The sequence below is a fragment of the Aptenodytes forsteri genome, unplaced genomic scaffold (assembly GCF_000699145.1).
Source record: "Aptenodytes forsteri isolate BGI_AS27 unplaced genomic scaffold, ASM69914v1 Scaffold289, whole genome shotgun sequence".
NCBI classification, from domain to species: Eukaryota; Metazoa; Chordata; class Aves; order Sphenisciformes; family Spheniscidae; genus Aptenodytes; species Aptenodytes forsteri.
This window is the reverse complement of record NW_008795025.1, coordinates 3,710,716-3,725,004: the sequence shown is the minus strand read 5'-3', so window position 1 is coordinate 3,725,004 and position 14,289 is coordinate 3,710,716. Positions and strand designations below refer to the sequence as shown.

Genomic DNA, 14,289 nt, shown 5'->3' with positions numbered 1-14,289 from the left:
CCCCCCCATCTCTGGATCTCCAAGACCAAAAAGACCAGCTAAGACACACGGAACTTGGGTTGCACAAGGTGCACTAAAATACCAGAGGGCAAAGCATCCTCACCTCTGCCATGGGGGAGCTCAGGGGAACTGCAAAAAGGGCACTGGGTATTTTCCAGGACAGTCATCCCAAAATCCAGGCAGCACCACAGTAAGCAATAAGCCAACCTGCCCTCCTTATCCCCATGCTCACGTTGCAACCTGGCAGCACAGAGGGAAGCAGCCTCCTAGGAACTGCTCTCTCCTGCTTCACCCCAGCCACGGCTGAAAATCAGGGCATAGGTGTGCGCAGGATTTCACCGGGAGGCCAGAGGGAGAGGCTGGGCTCACAACTGCCACTTGCCTTTGCAGGGAGAGGACTTTGGTTTTCAGGCCAGCTGTCAGGGCTTGGAGAGCTGGGCTTTCCTCCGCCGGCATGGGCTGGTGCCCCTCCGGTCGGCTCTGGGTTTGCTAAGGGCACAGCAGGCACCGCCGGCAATCGTTCATTCCTGCCTTCCCTTGGCCACACTCCACTCCACAAAATCCCTTAATGAAAACTGTGGTGCCCAAGGGCTTCACAAAAGGCATCCAGGTGTAGCAGCTGTTATTAAACCCTCCAAAAAACCCTGATGCCAGCTCTTCCTTTTAGTGACCCCAATGTATTTATCCTGGGTTTTCAGCGGCTGCTTCCCCGGCTCCTGAGCAGCACAACTTCACAAACAAGGGCCTTTTGATTTCCATTTTGATTTTTTCCTGTTGTTAGAAGTGTTCCCCCACCCCTTCACCTTTCACATAAGGTGTTATTGTATTACTGCTGCAACTGCTATAAAAAAAGCCACCGTGGTGGTGCTACGATGCTCAGGCATTGGAGTGTGTGAAGCACACACCCACCTGGATATTTTCAGAGGGAGTTTAACCCTTCTTTTCCCACGAGCTCCTTCAAATAAGGTGTAGGACAAGGCGGGCTGGTGTAGGGTCTATTCTCTATTTGTTACGCTAACGGCACCCGGGGAGCAGGGAGCTGATGCTCCAGTTTCTGATGGCTGAAGGACCTTCAATGTGTCCCTCTTGGAACCACAGATTAAGAGGTCGCCAAGGTCCCGCTGCCCCTTCTGACCATTTCTGAGCAGTTTTCCCCTTTTTGGTCCAGGACACACTGCATCGAGCAGGTCACGAGTCCAGCTTCAGCACCCAGCCAAGTCTGGTTCACGCATGGGCAAGACGAGCATCCCCAAGCCCCAGGGGAAACACAGACGTTCCCCTCCCCAGCTCTGCCAGTATTTTATGCACGTTTTCAGAGAAAAATATTTTTAGCTGGGGGAGAACAGGCTGTTTTTTTCAGGCAGCGATGATGATTTGGAAACCACAGGTTATAAACAGAGCAGGTTTACAAATGTGACTATTAGTTCCCCAGTGGAAGCTTTAGCATCAGGGAGTTTTAGGTGGGCGTTGATTTCCACCGAGATGAAAAAATCTGGATTTATTGACATAAGAAGAAAACACCAGTTGAACTCAAGACAGTGCCGTCCATTCCTGCACAGGGTCCCAGGAGGCCATTCGCGGCAGCAGCCCCTCATTAGGCTAATTAACACCAGGGAGAGTGTGCCCAGGATATCCCATGGCTCATGGAAACCCCAACACTGCATCACCACCTGCATTAAGCACCTCTCCCATTGGACATATGGCAAAAAATAAGTCCAGAAAGGAAGAGTAATACCCTGTGTCACCCTTGGAGGGACAAGGGCCAGCAAGCGTGATGCTGGGTCTGTCTGGGTCCATCAGGGATAGGATGGGTCCTGCTCACGTGGATATCATCTCTGGTCCATCATCATGGGATGCATCAGCATCCCAAACTGGTCAGCACATCCTGAGGCGAGCACTACCCTACACCTCTGATGCTCACAACATCCCCTCCACCACAGCCACTGCCTCTTGCTAAGTCGCGACAAGATCCCAACGACTATTAATTCTCCCAAGCTCAATAGTCTCTGTCCAGACACTCACATATTAATCAAGTGTAAAGTTTTAGTCTGCAAAGATGACCCTGAACCGGCCGGTTGCCCGCACACATCCCCTGTGCAGACTCCACCACTCGCCTTACGCAACCAATGCAGAGTGAACCGCCAAGTGCAAACCCTCTCCCGCAAGCTGTTTGCAAGTCATTTGCCAGCCAAGGATTATTTACTGAAGAAATTTGCCAATAATTCAGCAGATCAAACAGGCAAGAGTTGCTTGCAAGGGAGGTGTAACCACGGCGCTGAAGAACAGTAGCTTTGCCAGCACCGCACGGCAAAAGCAAGAGCTGAACAGCACAGAGGAGCCCATGACCTGGTCCAGCTGATCCCCCAGTGACCTGATCCTCCCCAAAACCAGTCCAGGATGAAAATCTGCAGCTTGTCTCCTCCACCCATCATACAACAGAATTCACCCCGAAAGCCCAGTGAGCCCATCCCAGCGGGCACTGGCACCACTGGGGCAAAGCCGGCAGGTAATCGGGCATTTCTTGGAGACACTTTCGTCCTGCTGGAGCAAACTTCAGGATACAAGGGGGGTGATGGTGGTGAAGCAGACCCCAGAGGGCTGCGTCCCATAACCAGCAGTGTCAGGGGGACCTGGGCACCTCCCGGCAGGGCAGCTGGCACAGCACTAACAGCCCTTCATGGACAATTGATTCCCTGGCACGGGGCCTGGCGTGGCGCGGCACTGAAAGGAGCTGGCGAGGCTTTTGTGAGTGAGTAATTGCCGAGCGCTGACTCAGCACCAGATCGGCTACAGTCAGCTCGCCCGGAGCTGTGGGGAGGGCAGGGAGAGGTCCACGGCAACGCCCCCCCCCGGCACAGCCCAGTGCTTCCCCTTGGCCCAGGCCCCAAAGGATGCCCAGGCCAGGAGACGGCCGATGGGCGTTTCCCAACCACCCAGCCACTTTCTGCACACTCAGCCCAGCACCACAGCCACACAGTGAGGCCGAGACATCCCCTCTTGTTGCTACCAGAGGTGACACGTGTCCCACACTGCCCCCAGAGATGTGACCAGGGATGTGACCACCTTTGCCTAGCCCAGGAGCTGTGCCCGGCCGCTCTCCCCGCAGCAGCGAGCCTGCCTGGCCACAGAGCCCTCCCCTGAGAGTCACTTTGCAGATGCAGAAGAGCCAGCAGCATCCTGTGTGATGGCTGCACCACCCACAGGCAGCCCATTCGCTGCCCACTGAGAAGCATCACGCCACCACCAGCACACAGAGACACCCTGCCTTCACAGGCAGAGACAGTCCCACTCCCCAGCGAGGTCGTCCAGGTCCGCCTTGGACCAAGGGAGTCAAAATGTTCCCGACCATGTTCTCTTCAAGCCTTCTCTTGAGCACAGTCCCAACTTGCACCTCTTCACGACAAACAAGCAGCACCCATCACCACATCCCTGGCAGTACGAGGCTCAGCGTCGCCTTCCTCCTCCAAACACCTAAACAGGTATCATGTCCCACACGGTGCCACCACTCAGGAGAAGACTGCAAGCCAAGAGACAGGACTGTACAGCAAGCAACTCGGGAGAGACCCCTACTATCTCACCTGGCTCCCATGCCTCAGTTTCCCAGCCAGCCCTGCAGCTGCTCTGCACCCAGCAAAGCTCATGAAGTGCTCAGAGATCCACAGACACCATCTGTTTGTATGCATCAAACCAGCTCCTCTGAATGTGGTGTTTCCATCGGCATGCAAAAAGCAACAGCCACGATCCAGGCACCACTTCCCTGGGGCCCTTGGATGGCTGCAAGCACCCACCTGCCCTCCAACACAGCAAGGTGCTGGGAGGTCACCCTGGGAGGCTTCTGCTCAAGTCAGTTGTCACCGTTGGCTAGCACAAGCCTAAATGCCCCTGTTTGTTCCTATGTCACCAGCACAGCCCATCACACCGCAAGCAGGACTCAAATCTGGGCCATGTTCCCAGCAGATGACACCATCAGTGACACAACCAGCACCCGCGAAGCTCTGTGCACTACCACCCCCAGCATCACCACTGCGTGCTGGGATGCTGAACAAGCATCACCTGGGAATGCAGCCCCACCCAGACCTTGTTCTCAAACCCCCGGCACCGGGCCAAGACTGGAAAGCACTTGGGAAGGCAAGAGGAGAAGAGATTCTCTCCCTCCCCTTGGAGGCTTTTACCAAGACCTCTCCCAAACCATGTCCAGTTGCTCATCAGGTCGTACTCCCACCCCATCCCCACCTCACCCCATGCCCAGATGGATGACAGACACCAGGCCACCAGCTGAGGAAAGCTAGACACGATGCCCTCAGAACCAGCCCTCCTTGCCCGATGGGAAACCTTGTCCCACCGTCAGCTGCCCACAGCAAAGCCAATGCAGGAGCCTCCAGCGCAGGGAACCATCCTCCCCTCCCTCATTGCGATGAAGAAACACCACCGACAACAGCAAACCAGGGTCTTGCCCTGCATCCTGGAGCTCATGTCTCCACCAGGACAAGCCCCCGTGCCCAGCTGCCCAAACCCACCAACGGCCCCGCGCCACCTGACTCACCCACTGAGGACCACGATGAAGTCCATGACATTCCAGCCATTGCGCAGGTACGAGCCCTTGTGGAAAACAAACCCCAGAGCCACGATCTTAATCCCAGCCTCAAAGCAGAAAATCCCGATGAAGTAGGGCTCCGTCTTCTCCTGCCGGAGGGGAACCAGTGACACGGTGAGAGGGGGAGATGGAGACGGGGCAAACACAGCACCAGCCATTCCACATTGACCCAACTCACATCCCATCCCACCTTCCCCAGCCCCATCCTCCCCTTTGGGAGCTTTCCCAGCCCTTCCTCTGCCAGCATCAACCTTGGAAACAAAAAGTGGGGGCTACGACCCACTCAAGTTGCCCAGTCCCCCTTCTCTACACCACTTTTTAAGGGGCTTAAACTTCCTGAACCTTTTCAGGGGGAGATGGAGACGGGGCAAACACAGCACCAGCCATTCCACATTGACCCAACTCACATCCCATCCCACCTTCCCCAGCCCCATCCTCCCCTTTGGGAGCTTTCCCAGCCCTTCCTCTGCCAGCATCAACCTTGGAAACAAAAACTACGACCTACGACCCACTCAAGTTGCCCAGTCCCCCTTCTCTACACTAAGGGGCTTAAACCTTCCTGAACCTTTTCCATGGAGGAGGAGTATGTGACAGCAGCCCAGGAAGACTGGAGGGGCTGGTCCTGGAGGAAACCTCCTGCCCTACCACCCTGAAACCACCAGAAATTGGCTGGTAGGATGGAGTGGCTCCCCTCAGCTGGTCCCCCTGCTCACCCACGGGGCGGAGACGTATGGACACGGGGTACTTACTAATCTCCGTGACATGGGTGTCTTGTCATCCTCAGGGAGGTGCTGCTCGAGAGCCAGCACAATGCAGTTGGCAATGATGGTCGCCAGGATCATGTACTCGAAGGGAGTGGAGGGGAGTTAAGGAGCAGAGAAGAGGTGGATGACATCCCCAACCTGCCAGCCCACCCCTGCCCATGCCTCGTTTCACCTGCTCGTTAGCTGCCACCACCACTTTCCCCGCAGGAACATGCACACTCACAGCCCAGCTTTCAGCTCCTGCTGCTCCTGGGCAGGTGGGTGAAGCCCACCTTGGTGGTGTTTGGAAACGGGAAGTGTGACAGGAACTGAGAGTCCCCAGGACCTTCCTCACTGGACACCTGCTGAGCATCATCACCTCTTTCCCAAGGCAATGGGACATTTAACCAGTGGCCTTTGCTGGGCTCTGAACTCTCTTGGGAGAGAGATGCTGCTTGTGGTGGGAGCCCAGAAGACAGACATAGGTATGAAGGTAGACAACTAGGCTCTGACCAGGTTGGGCTTCATCTGGAAAAGGGCTTGGTGTGGTCCCTGGCTGTGTCAGGGAAGCTCTCCCTGGCACGGCATGCTGATGGCCAGGGCTGGCATGTCCCTGCACACCATGGCCGTGCTGCTTGCCTTCTCCCTTCCAACATGAAGCAGCAAGAGATGGGGTGTCACGGGCTATCAGCAGCCCTGGTCCTAAAGCATCCCTGTGGGAGGGACTATGCACAGCATGAGCAGGACAGGGCATCCCTGGCAGGTCCTGGGGACCCGACCCAGACCAGCCCACCCTGTGCCCCGTGTTGGTAAGGTGGACATGCCCTGGGAACCGTGGGTCCCTTGCCAAGCACCCTGTGGGTGTCAGGTTGAGCCCAGGCAGCACTGGGAGCTGCAGAGCACCAGCTAAGCATTCGCAGCTCAAGACACTGATGATGCCTGGGTCTGAGCTCCAGTTCAGGCAGGGCTGAAACTCCCCACAGAGACATCCCAGCTTGGCCACACTTCAGCAAGACCCCAAGGGGTAGTGGCACCTTATCAACAGGATCTGGTTGGACCCTTACGAGCATCCTAAATCCTACAGCCATGTCTAGAGCTTACACACCCTTCTCCGGGAGCAACCCCGCGCCAGGACAAGTGGCAGCAGATGCTGGGATCTGAGGACCTGAGTGAGTGGGGAGGCAGAGGAAAAGGCATGCTGACACCCAGGAAAGCACCCCAAACTCAGCTCCCTCCTGCCTTTTGATTCACAGGGGCTGCCAGGAGCGAGGCAGGGGTGTGGAGCTTCCTCCTCCTGCCTGGTCCACTGCCAAGCCCTGAAAACAAAGCACTTCCAAGCAACAGGACAGCCACATCTTCCCGACTTCCCATCCATCTTTACCACATCTTTGCAATAAAAGCCCTGTTGTCCTCAATAACAAAATGAGGCAAGACTCATCAGCAGGCAGCACACCCCTTCTCCGCTCCCTCCATGCCAAAAACCCACAGCTATATATCCCCTGGGAGGGAACAGCCACCTTCCCAAGGCTCATGTCTGTGGAAAAGGGATGTGATCCCACCTGGGATGGATTTGCTGATAAAGAAATCATCCACGCTCCTGCTGTACCAAGCCGGCACGGGGAGCAGCGCCCCAGTTAAGCCCTTCCCCACCACACCTGGCCTCTCCAGACCCAGCAGCTTCAGGTTCGCACCGCTCAGGCCAGGAGGTGCCAAATGCCCGTGCCATCACCCCCAGGAAAAGGGACGATTTTCACTTTTGCAACCTTGCCTTTTGGCCGCCGAAGACACTGACTACAGCAACATGCTTTAAACCAGTGGCCCTGAGCCTATGGGCAAGAGAAGACATCCCAGTGCTGGCCACGAGCATGGAAAACTGGAAAACGTGAAGTGACCCCGGCTGCAGCAACCCTGGCAGCAGAGACCCTGTGCACACTGCGGCTCACGGGCAAGTTGGGAGTGGGGCCGGGCATCCGAGCAGGTCCCTGGAGAGCTGGCCAGGAGGAGCAGCCAAGGAGAGCCTGCAGGAGCTGGGATGTATTTAGCCCAGTAGGGAGAAGAGCCAGGAAAGATTCAGCCAAGGCATTTAAAAGGCCACTCAGTGAAATTAATGGTTGCTAAGTTAAAGGCAAACCAAAAGGAAGACCTCTGCAGAGCTCACTGCTGCAGGCTCGGACCTCTGTGCCAGCCCAGCACGAATCACGAGCAGCTTCCTGTGCTTGGTGGGGGAAGGCCAGACCCCAAAAGTTTTCCTCTGAGGCTTAATACAAGTGAGGATTTCATTGCATGGCTCCTGCAAAAGCCACATACTTTCCCTGCTTCCCCTCTCTGGCCGCACACTTCAGCTGATATGCAGACTACGGCGCTTGGCCCCGAGCCACTGGCCTATTTGGGGTCTTTTTGTTTCATTTTCCTGAAAGTCTGCGAGCAATTAGCACAGGCTTAAAAGAAAACAGCATGTTAGTGGGGCGGTGCAGCCAGCTCCCCAGGCACTAGGCACATCTGCACACAGCAGATATGAAGTCTAAGGGAAACAGGGCAATCGCTGCCCTAAGTAGTGACCTAAGCACGAGGTCGCTACCAAAAGTGACTCTCCAAACCCTGCTGGCCCAGTTTTCTGAGGACCCAAGCATGGGTTATCGCATCTGGAGCTGGGTGAGAGCTGCAAGGCATCAACCCCACAGAAACAAGCCCCTGTAGCTCCAGCTGTGCCAGGTTTTGAGAGGCCAAGGGTAAGAAAACCCTCCCCAAGGGACAGCAGGAACATCTGGCTGAACCAGGGGAAATTTTATCCACGCACTTCACTTCTGCTAAGCAAGCATCCTCCCAGCTCGGGGCTGGAGCCCACCAGACGATGCTCTAGCACTCCTTTGTTTCCTCTCTCATTAGGTGTCTAATTACACGACCTTCCAGCCACCCAAAATGCAGAGTAGCACTTGCCTCCCTCCAAGCCCGGTAATGAAAGCCCATCTCCCTCCAGCCTTCTCCTCCTCCTCCGTCTGGCTTCTCCTGGAGGATCATTAGGGAGCCGATAAAAATAGGTTTTCTTATTGATTTATCTCCTTTACCCAATGCTCTCTCCCCTGCACCGTTGAATTGTTTCCTTAGCAACTTGGCCGATCCCAGTGCATGCCACACCTGCAGCTCCACACTTCCCTCCCAGTGCATTTGAGGTGGGGAAGATGCCCCCAGGCCGCATGGACACCACCACCACCACCCCGACCCATGCCCCAGCCCACCTGGAGCAGGCACTGTGAGCTAACCCCATGCCTGGAGCTGGAGCTCCTTGATGGGTCTGGCAGGAGCTGGCAGGGAGAACCAGGGAGATGTCCAGCCACCAGTGGATCCTTGCTTCCAGCTGTGACCTTCCTCTTCTCCTTCCTCCCCAGCCAGGAGCCGAAACCAGCCCACCCAGAACATCTATATCGCTAACGCAGGGAGTGTGCCCAGCTCTAAGCCTTGAAGATGGATTTATGGTGCTGATGGCACATTGATGCAACCTCCCCAAGAGGATGGGTCCGAGATAAATCCCGCCCTGGATGCGGGCAAGGGCTGGGAGCTGTGGAGAGGCCCCCTCCATCTCTCCACTTCAGTGACCATGCCTTCTCCCCGCTCCTGGGCAGGCAGGTGGGGAAGGAGCAGAAGAGCCAGAGGAGTGAGACCACATGGACATCTCCAAAAGGGCTCTTGAAGCCTACCTCAGAGGGGAAGTCTGCCTCAGAGGGCCAGCAAGAAGGGCAGGAACGATTTAACGCCTCACCCTGCCTGCATCACCCAGCCCAGCTCCAACATCTCCTAGAAACTTAAGTCTCCATTTCCTACCACTCCCCCATCTTCCCCTAGGACCTGCTGCACTGAGAGGCTTTCCCTGCTCCCCAGGTGTCAATGAGAGGGAGCTTCAGTTCCTACATCTGTGGACTTATCTTGCTGGTCCCAACCCCACCACTGCTGCCTGTCCCACACAGACATGGCGTGACAGAAAGACCCACCCACCTCTTCAACATCCCCATCCCTAGAACATCCCGACCTCCCCCCTCTCAGCTCCATACCCCAGCAGAAAAGCAAGCACCTCCTCTCCAAGGCTGTTTTCCAAGAGAAACCCAAAATGCCAAATGAAGCTAAGACCATGAGTGGTCCTAATTCAACTCTGGGGTTCTCCAGCCCCACAGCACCTCCCCGGCTTGTCCCTGAAGACACAGGGGATCTTCCCCCAGCAGATAAGGCTATCCAGTTCCCTCAAGCAGTCGTAGAGCTGTGGCCCCTCGTGGCTGTCCCCATCCCTGCATCATGCCACCCAGCACTCCCAGACCATCCATGCTTTGCTGGGGTTGACAAAAAGTGATGTCCAGAGGGACAAGGTGCCAACAGACCCCAAATCCTCCAGCCATGCTTTGGACGTGAGCCAGCTCCTGCGTGCCTGTTACGTGCAGCAAAATAGGCTCAGGAGAGCGACCGTGGGCTCAGGGCTGTGCTCATGTCTCTGTGCAGCTCACAGGGAGCACCCAGGCAAGGTGCTCAGCCTGCCTAAATCTCACTGCACAGACATGCCTCAGCTGGGGAGACTCCACTCAGTATCTGCGGCCACAGACGTCACTGCTTACAACTCCGAAACGTCGTGGTCTGGTCTCCATCAGGGGCTAAACCGAAGGCAGTAGCAGCCAGGAGCCGGTTGGGGCAGAGCTGCCCGCACTGCTGCCACTCCCGTAGGGATGCAGGGCATCTGCCTGCCACGTGCAAAGAGCTCTGTGGAGAAGCATCTTCTCCCCCACCTCGCCCTGCACTTAAGAACTGGAAATCAAATCTCAATCCTCTCCTCTTTTTTTTTTTTTTTTAAACAAAAAAGAACCACATCATGTGATTTTCCTGCCTTAACATCAGTTTTTTAACTTTGGTTGCCACAGCAACAGGATGCAACTTGGCATCACCATGACAACAGCTGCCTCTGTTTAAATTCACCATCTGACAGGCAGCCTCGCTCTCTCCGGCTGTCAAAAAGATGGACCTGCCATTACACCTACTCGCCCCTCCCAAAAAAAAACATTTTAAAAATCTGATGAATGAGTCGGCGCTGGAAGGCGGCAAAGGCGAGAATATGGCGGGAGGTGGGTGGAAGGAAAGGGGGGGGGGGGGGGGGGTGGGGGAGATGTTCTTGGGTAGCGCAAGGAGGGAGCTGCCCAAGGACAGCATGACATGGCGCAGCTCTTCCTGCGGGGATGCAAGACCTGCCGAAATCTTGGCTGGGCAAAAGGAAAGGTGCAGGAGATGCTTGCCCAGGTGTGGCATAACACTACCAGGGTTCCCGAGGGGTAGTGCCCACACAGCATCAGAGATGCACGGGTCAAAGTGGGAGTCATCACGAGCAAAATGGTTCAGGCATACATGGGAGTGCATCCCACAGAGCAAAATCCCCGTGTGTGTTGGACCAGGGATGTGCACTGCGGCTTTGCAGACACCCCAGCTGCTCTTGGCCAGCCCAACACCAGATTTGGTCCTCAAAGGGGCTGAGATAGGAGAAAGCCCTCGCTGCAGGGAACAGCAAGGTCCCCAGAGGATTGACTGATGGACATCGCTCTCCCCTGCCAAACTGGGGGGACAGGTACAGTGAACGTTGTGCGCCTGCAGCCAGAGGCTGTCCTTGGGGACAGAGCCAGAGCCACACGATGTCATCTGGCCTTTCTGGGGCAGGAGAGGGATCTTATCCAGGTCAAATGTGATTAAGTGGATGAAGAACCGAACAGATATAGATGAGCTGCAGCCCATCTCATGTGCTAACTGAATTGCAGCTTTCCAGGCAGCCAAACAAATGAAATCAGGGCTAAAGGCCTGGCCATCAGCAGAAGGAGAGCAGGAAGGACGAGGTTTTGTTTCCAAAGGAGTAGATGTTCCTACAGCCAAACCAGCAGCTGCCTCATGTTTTGAGCAGGACCAGTAAAAAGAGCAGCTCCAGTGGAGGTAACGCACTGGGCTTTCCAGCGGCAAAGACTCATCTCCCCACAGAGCAGCATCCCAATCCCAGTTGCTCGTATTTCTCCTCCTTCCCCTCCATGCATCATCCCTATTTACACTGGGAAGCCAAACTGCAGAGGCTGCTGGTTATAATTATACAGTTACCCAGCAGATATACAGGCCTGAATCACCAGTTATTTTTAGCCCTATTACCTAGTCAACTGGAGCTGGATGAAGAAGAGCCTCCACCCCTTCCCGCACTCCACCCCAGCCCCCTTGGCTTTCCCTAGTGCTGTGCCTGCTCTGACCCGCAGTGCCGGGACCAGTCCATCTCCCTCCTGAGGCCAGCAGCTGTCATTGACTGTGGCTGAAATCCAACACTCACCTCCCCAAACCACCCTCGCCCAGGAGCGATGCCATGGGCTGCAGGCCAGGTAGCTGAGATGCTCACACTTTTTCCCTGGCCCTACCGAAAGGCACCAGCTGCGTGTGCCAGGCTACAACTACAAGGATGGGAACAACTTGCCTGGCCAACATCACCAAGCTCATCACCAAAAAGCCTTGTCCATCCCCAAGCCCTCGAGAGCTCAAGCAGTGCAGAGGAGCTCTGGGGTGGATGAGTTTCTTGGAAAGAGAGGACAGCTAGGCGGGGGATGGCCAGGGATGCTCAGCTCCCACACCTGGAGCACACCCATTCCCAGCACTCACATGGGGATAAGTCACTTAATTCTGGAAAAAAGTATAAAATGAGCCCATCTCCCTCATGCATTGTAAATTCCAGGAAAGAATAATGCTAGGGAGTTTTTACCGCGTGGTGGTGAAGCTCTAGTCTCTAGGAGACAGCGGCTGCCTGGAGATGAGACATTGCGCCACACCAGCACGGGACCCTGGCCCACGTCGGGCCAGCGGCAGCACCCCAGCTCCTTCTTGCTTTAAATGAAAGCCGAAGGGGCAATAGCCCTCCCACACCGTGCTGAAAAAGCACAGGAATTTGGCATATTCTGGAAAAGCAGGCAGGCCAGCCTGGCCGCTGCCCTGCAGGGCTCTGAGCTGAGCTGCCACGTCCCCATCCTGGTTACAGCACTGATGCTCCTGCAGCCGCCCACCCAGGGGGTGCTGCCAGCAGGGACAGATTTAGGGATGCCATGGGGAATTCAGCCCCCCTGAGCTGCCCCTTCACCCCCAGGTCACCCCCCCCAAGCCTGGGGGCTTTGCAGCTCCCCAGCCAGGACCAGCTCCTGCCTGGCAGAGGCTTGACCTGACATATGGGAGCTGCAAAGGGTGTTGCTCAGCAGGGTTGGTGACCTGTCCTGCATCCCTGCATCTCACCAGGGGGTTTCCCCAAGGTACCTGTTGCACCAGACCAAGGCATTGCTATTTGGCACCGGGGCAAGCTCTCCCACGCCCGCTGGAGAAGCCAGCAAGTTAACCAACAAGTTGCAAGGAAAGAAAGCAGCAGCAGCAAGAGCTGCATGTAATCACCACTGCAGAAAACAGCACAGGGAGGGTCCTAAAGCCAAAGCATGGCCACACTGAAGTTTTCAGGCTCTGGTCCTCAGTGGGGGGCAAAGCCCAGGAGGGGTCTCGGGAGGCAGCAGACCACCAAGCCCAGGCTGATGGGTAGCTGCGTGCTGCGGTGCTGGGCACTAGCCAGGGCACCCGGGGGCACCTGCAGGGAGGGTGGGAGGGGAGAGAAGCACGCAGAGTTGTATGAAGGGATGGAGGAGCAGGGGAAGGAGCAGGGAGATCTGCGCTCTCCACCAAGCCCTAGGAGGGGCGTCCCTGGGATAAACCGCGGTCCCCTGCGCCAGACCCCCAAGGGGCCATGGGGCACAGCCAGAGGTTTTCAGCATCTTCCCTTCTGCCGCAGGGAGGGGGCAGCCAGTTCCCAGAGCTGCCGTGGGGAGCTGGGGGCTGCAGGGCGCAGATGGCCATGCCCTGCCAGGTGTGATCAGCAGCAGAGGTGGCACACGCTGGCAGGTACAGGAGGGGACAAAGCCTCCACCCAGCAGGCTCCTGGGGGCCCATCCCCAATAGGATGGGTGGCTCCAGGTGGGGTGACAAAACTCCAGCAAGATGTCGAGGCACAGAGGAAAGGCCGCAATGCCCCCCCAGCCACATGCACGCAAGGCACCCTAAAGCATGCAGGGTTAAACCATGATCAGAGACACCCCCCTTGCCAGCATGGGGGCCTTCCAAATCCAAGCCTGAGGAGGGGCCGGGGGGGTCCCTGTGGGCAGAAGGGGCTCAGCTCGCCACCAGGCACCAAGCAGAGCACAGGAGGGGAAGTAGCAACAGGGCGAGGAGAGCATCCCCAGGGGACAGGGCACCCCTCTCCACAAGCCAAAGCAGAGCAGAAGGCAGGCGCTTACCTGCCGGCTAGTACCACACACACGTGTCCTGGGCGGCCACCAAGGCAAATCCAGGGAGCAAGGGGGGGGCTCACGGGGGGGCGCAGAAAGGATATGGCCAGTCGATGAGCTTCTTAGCATATTTCCTGACTATGTTCTCTTCCCCAAAGAGGAAGAGCGATCTGTTGACGGTGAAGCAGTTCTGCCGGACGGGGATGGGGTTGTACAGAGCCATAGTCCGGGCTCTCTGCGCTTTGGTTTGCTTGAAGGCTCCCGGGGTCCCTCCCGCAGGAGCAGGAGGTCCTTGCCGGCTCCGGTTCTGGTCGGACCCCCCGTCTCCGGAGCCCAGCCTGCCGGCCACCGCCTCCCCAAAGCGAGCCATCCTGGAAGAAAACACACAGGTGAGCCAAAGCAGCACCACTGAGGCAGCGGGGTGGGGGGGGAGAAGAGGGAGGGGGTTTGCGGGGCACAGTGCCAACCACAGCCCCCTCCTCCTCTCCGGGTGATGCTCAGCTCCGTCTCTACACCATCCCTCCAGGGGAGCAGGGACCCGTGTGGAGAAGGAGAGGTGGCAACGCGCGGCACCAGCTCAGCGCCTCCGGCGCAGCATGGTGGGCAACCAGCTGCCTCCGGCCCCCCCACCCCCCCCCCCCCCCCC

General features: G+C 56.9%; 1 protein-coding gene across 1 annotated transcript in view; it reads right to left on the bottom strand.

Moving 5' to 3' along the window:
* The window catches only part of CACNA1E (calcium voltage-gated channel subunit alpha1 E), a 122,023-nt gene that overhangs the window by 88,358 nt on the left and 19,376 nt on the right, over positions 1-14,289 (bottom strand). Inside the window, exons 2-4 of the mRNA XM_019471144.1 lie at positions 13,748-14,014; positions 5,344-5,449; positions 4,544-4,683 (exon numbers count right to left, since the gene is read on the bottom strand). Coding sequence (XP_019326689.1) covers positions 4,544-4,683; positions 5,344-5,449; positions 13,748-14,014 — 513 coding nt within the window. The remainder of the gene's footprint in view (positions 1-4,543; positions 4,684-5,343; positions 5,450-13,747; positions 14,015-14,289) is intronic.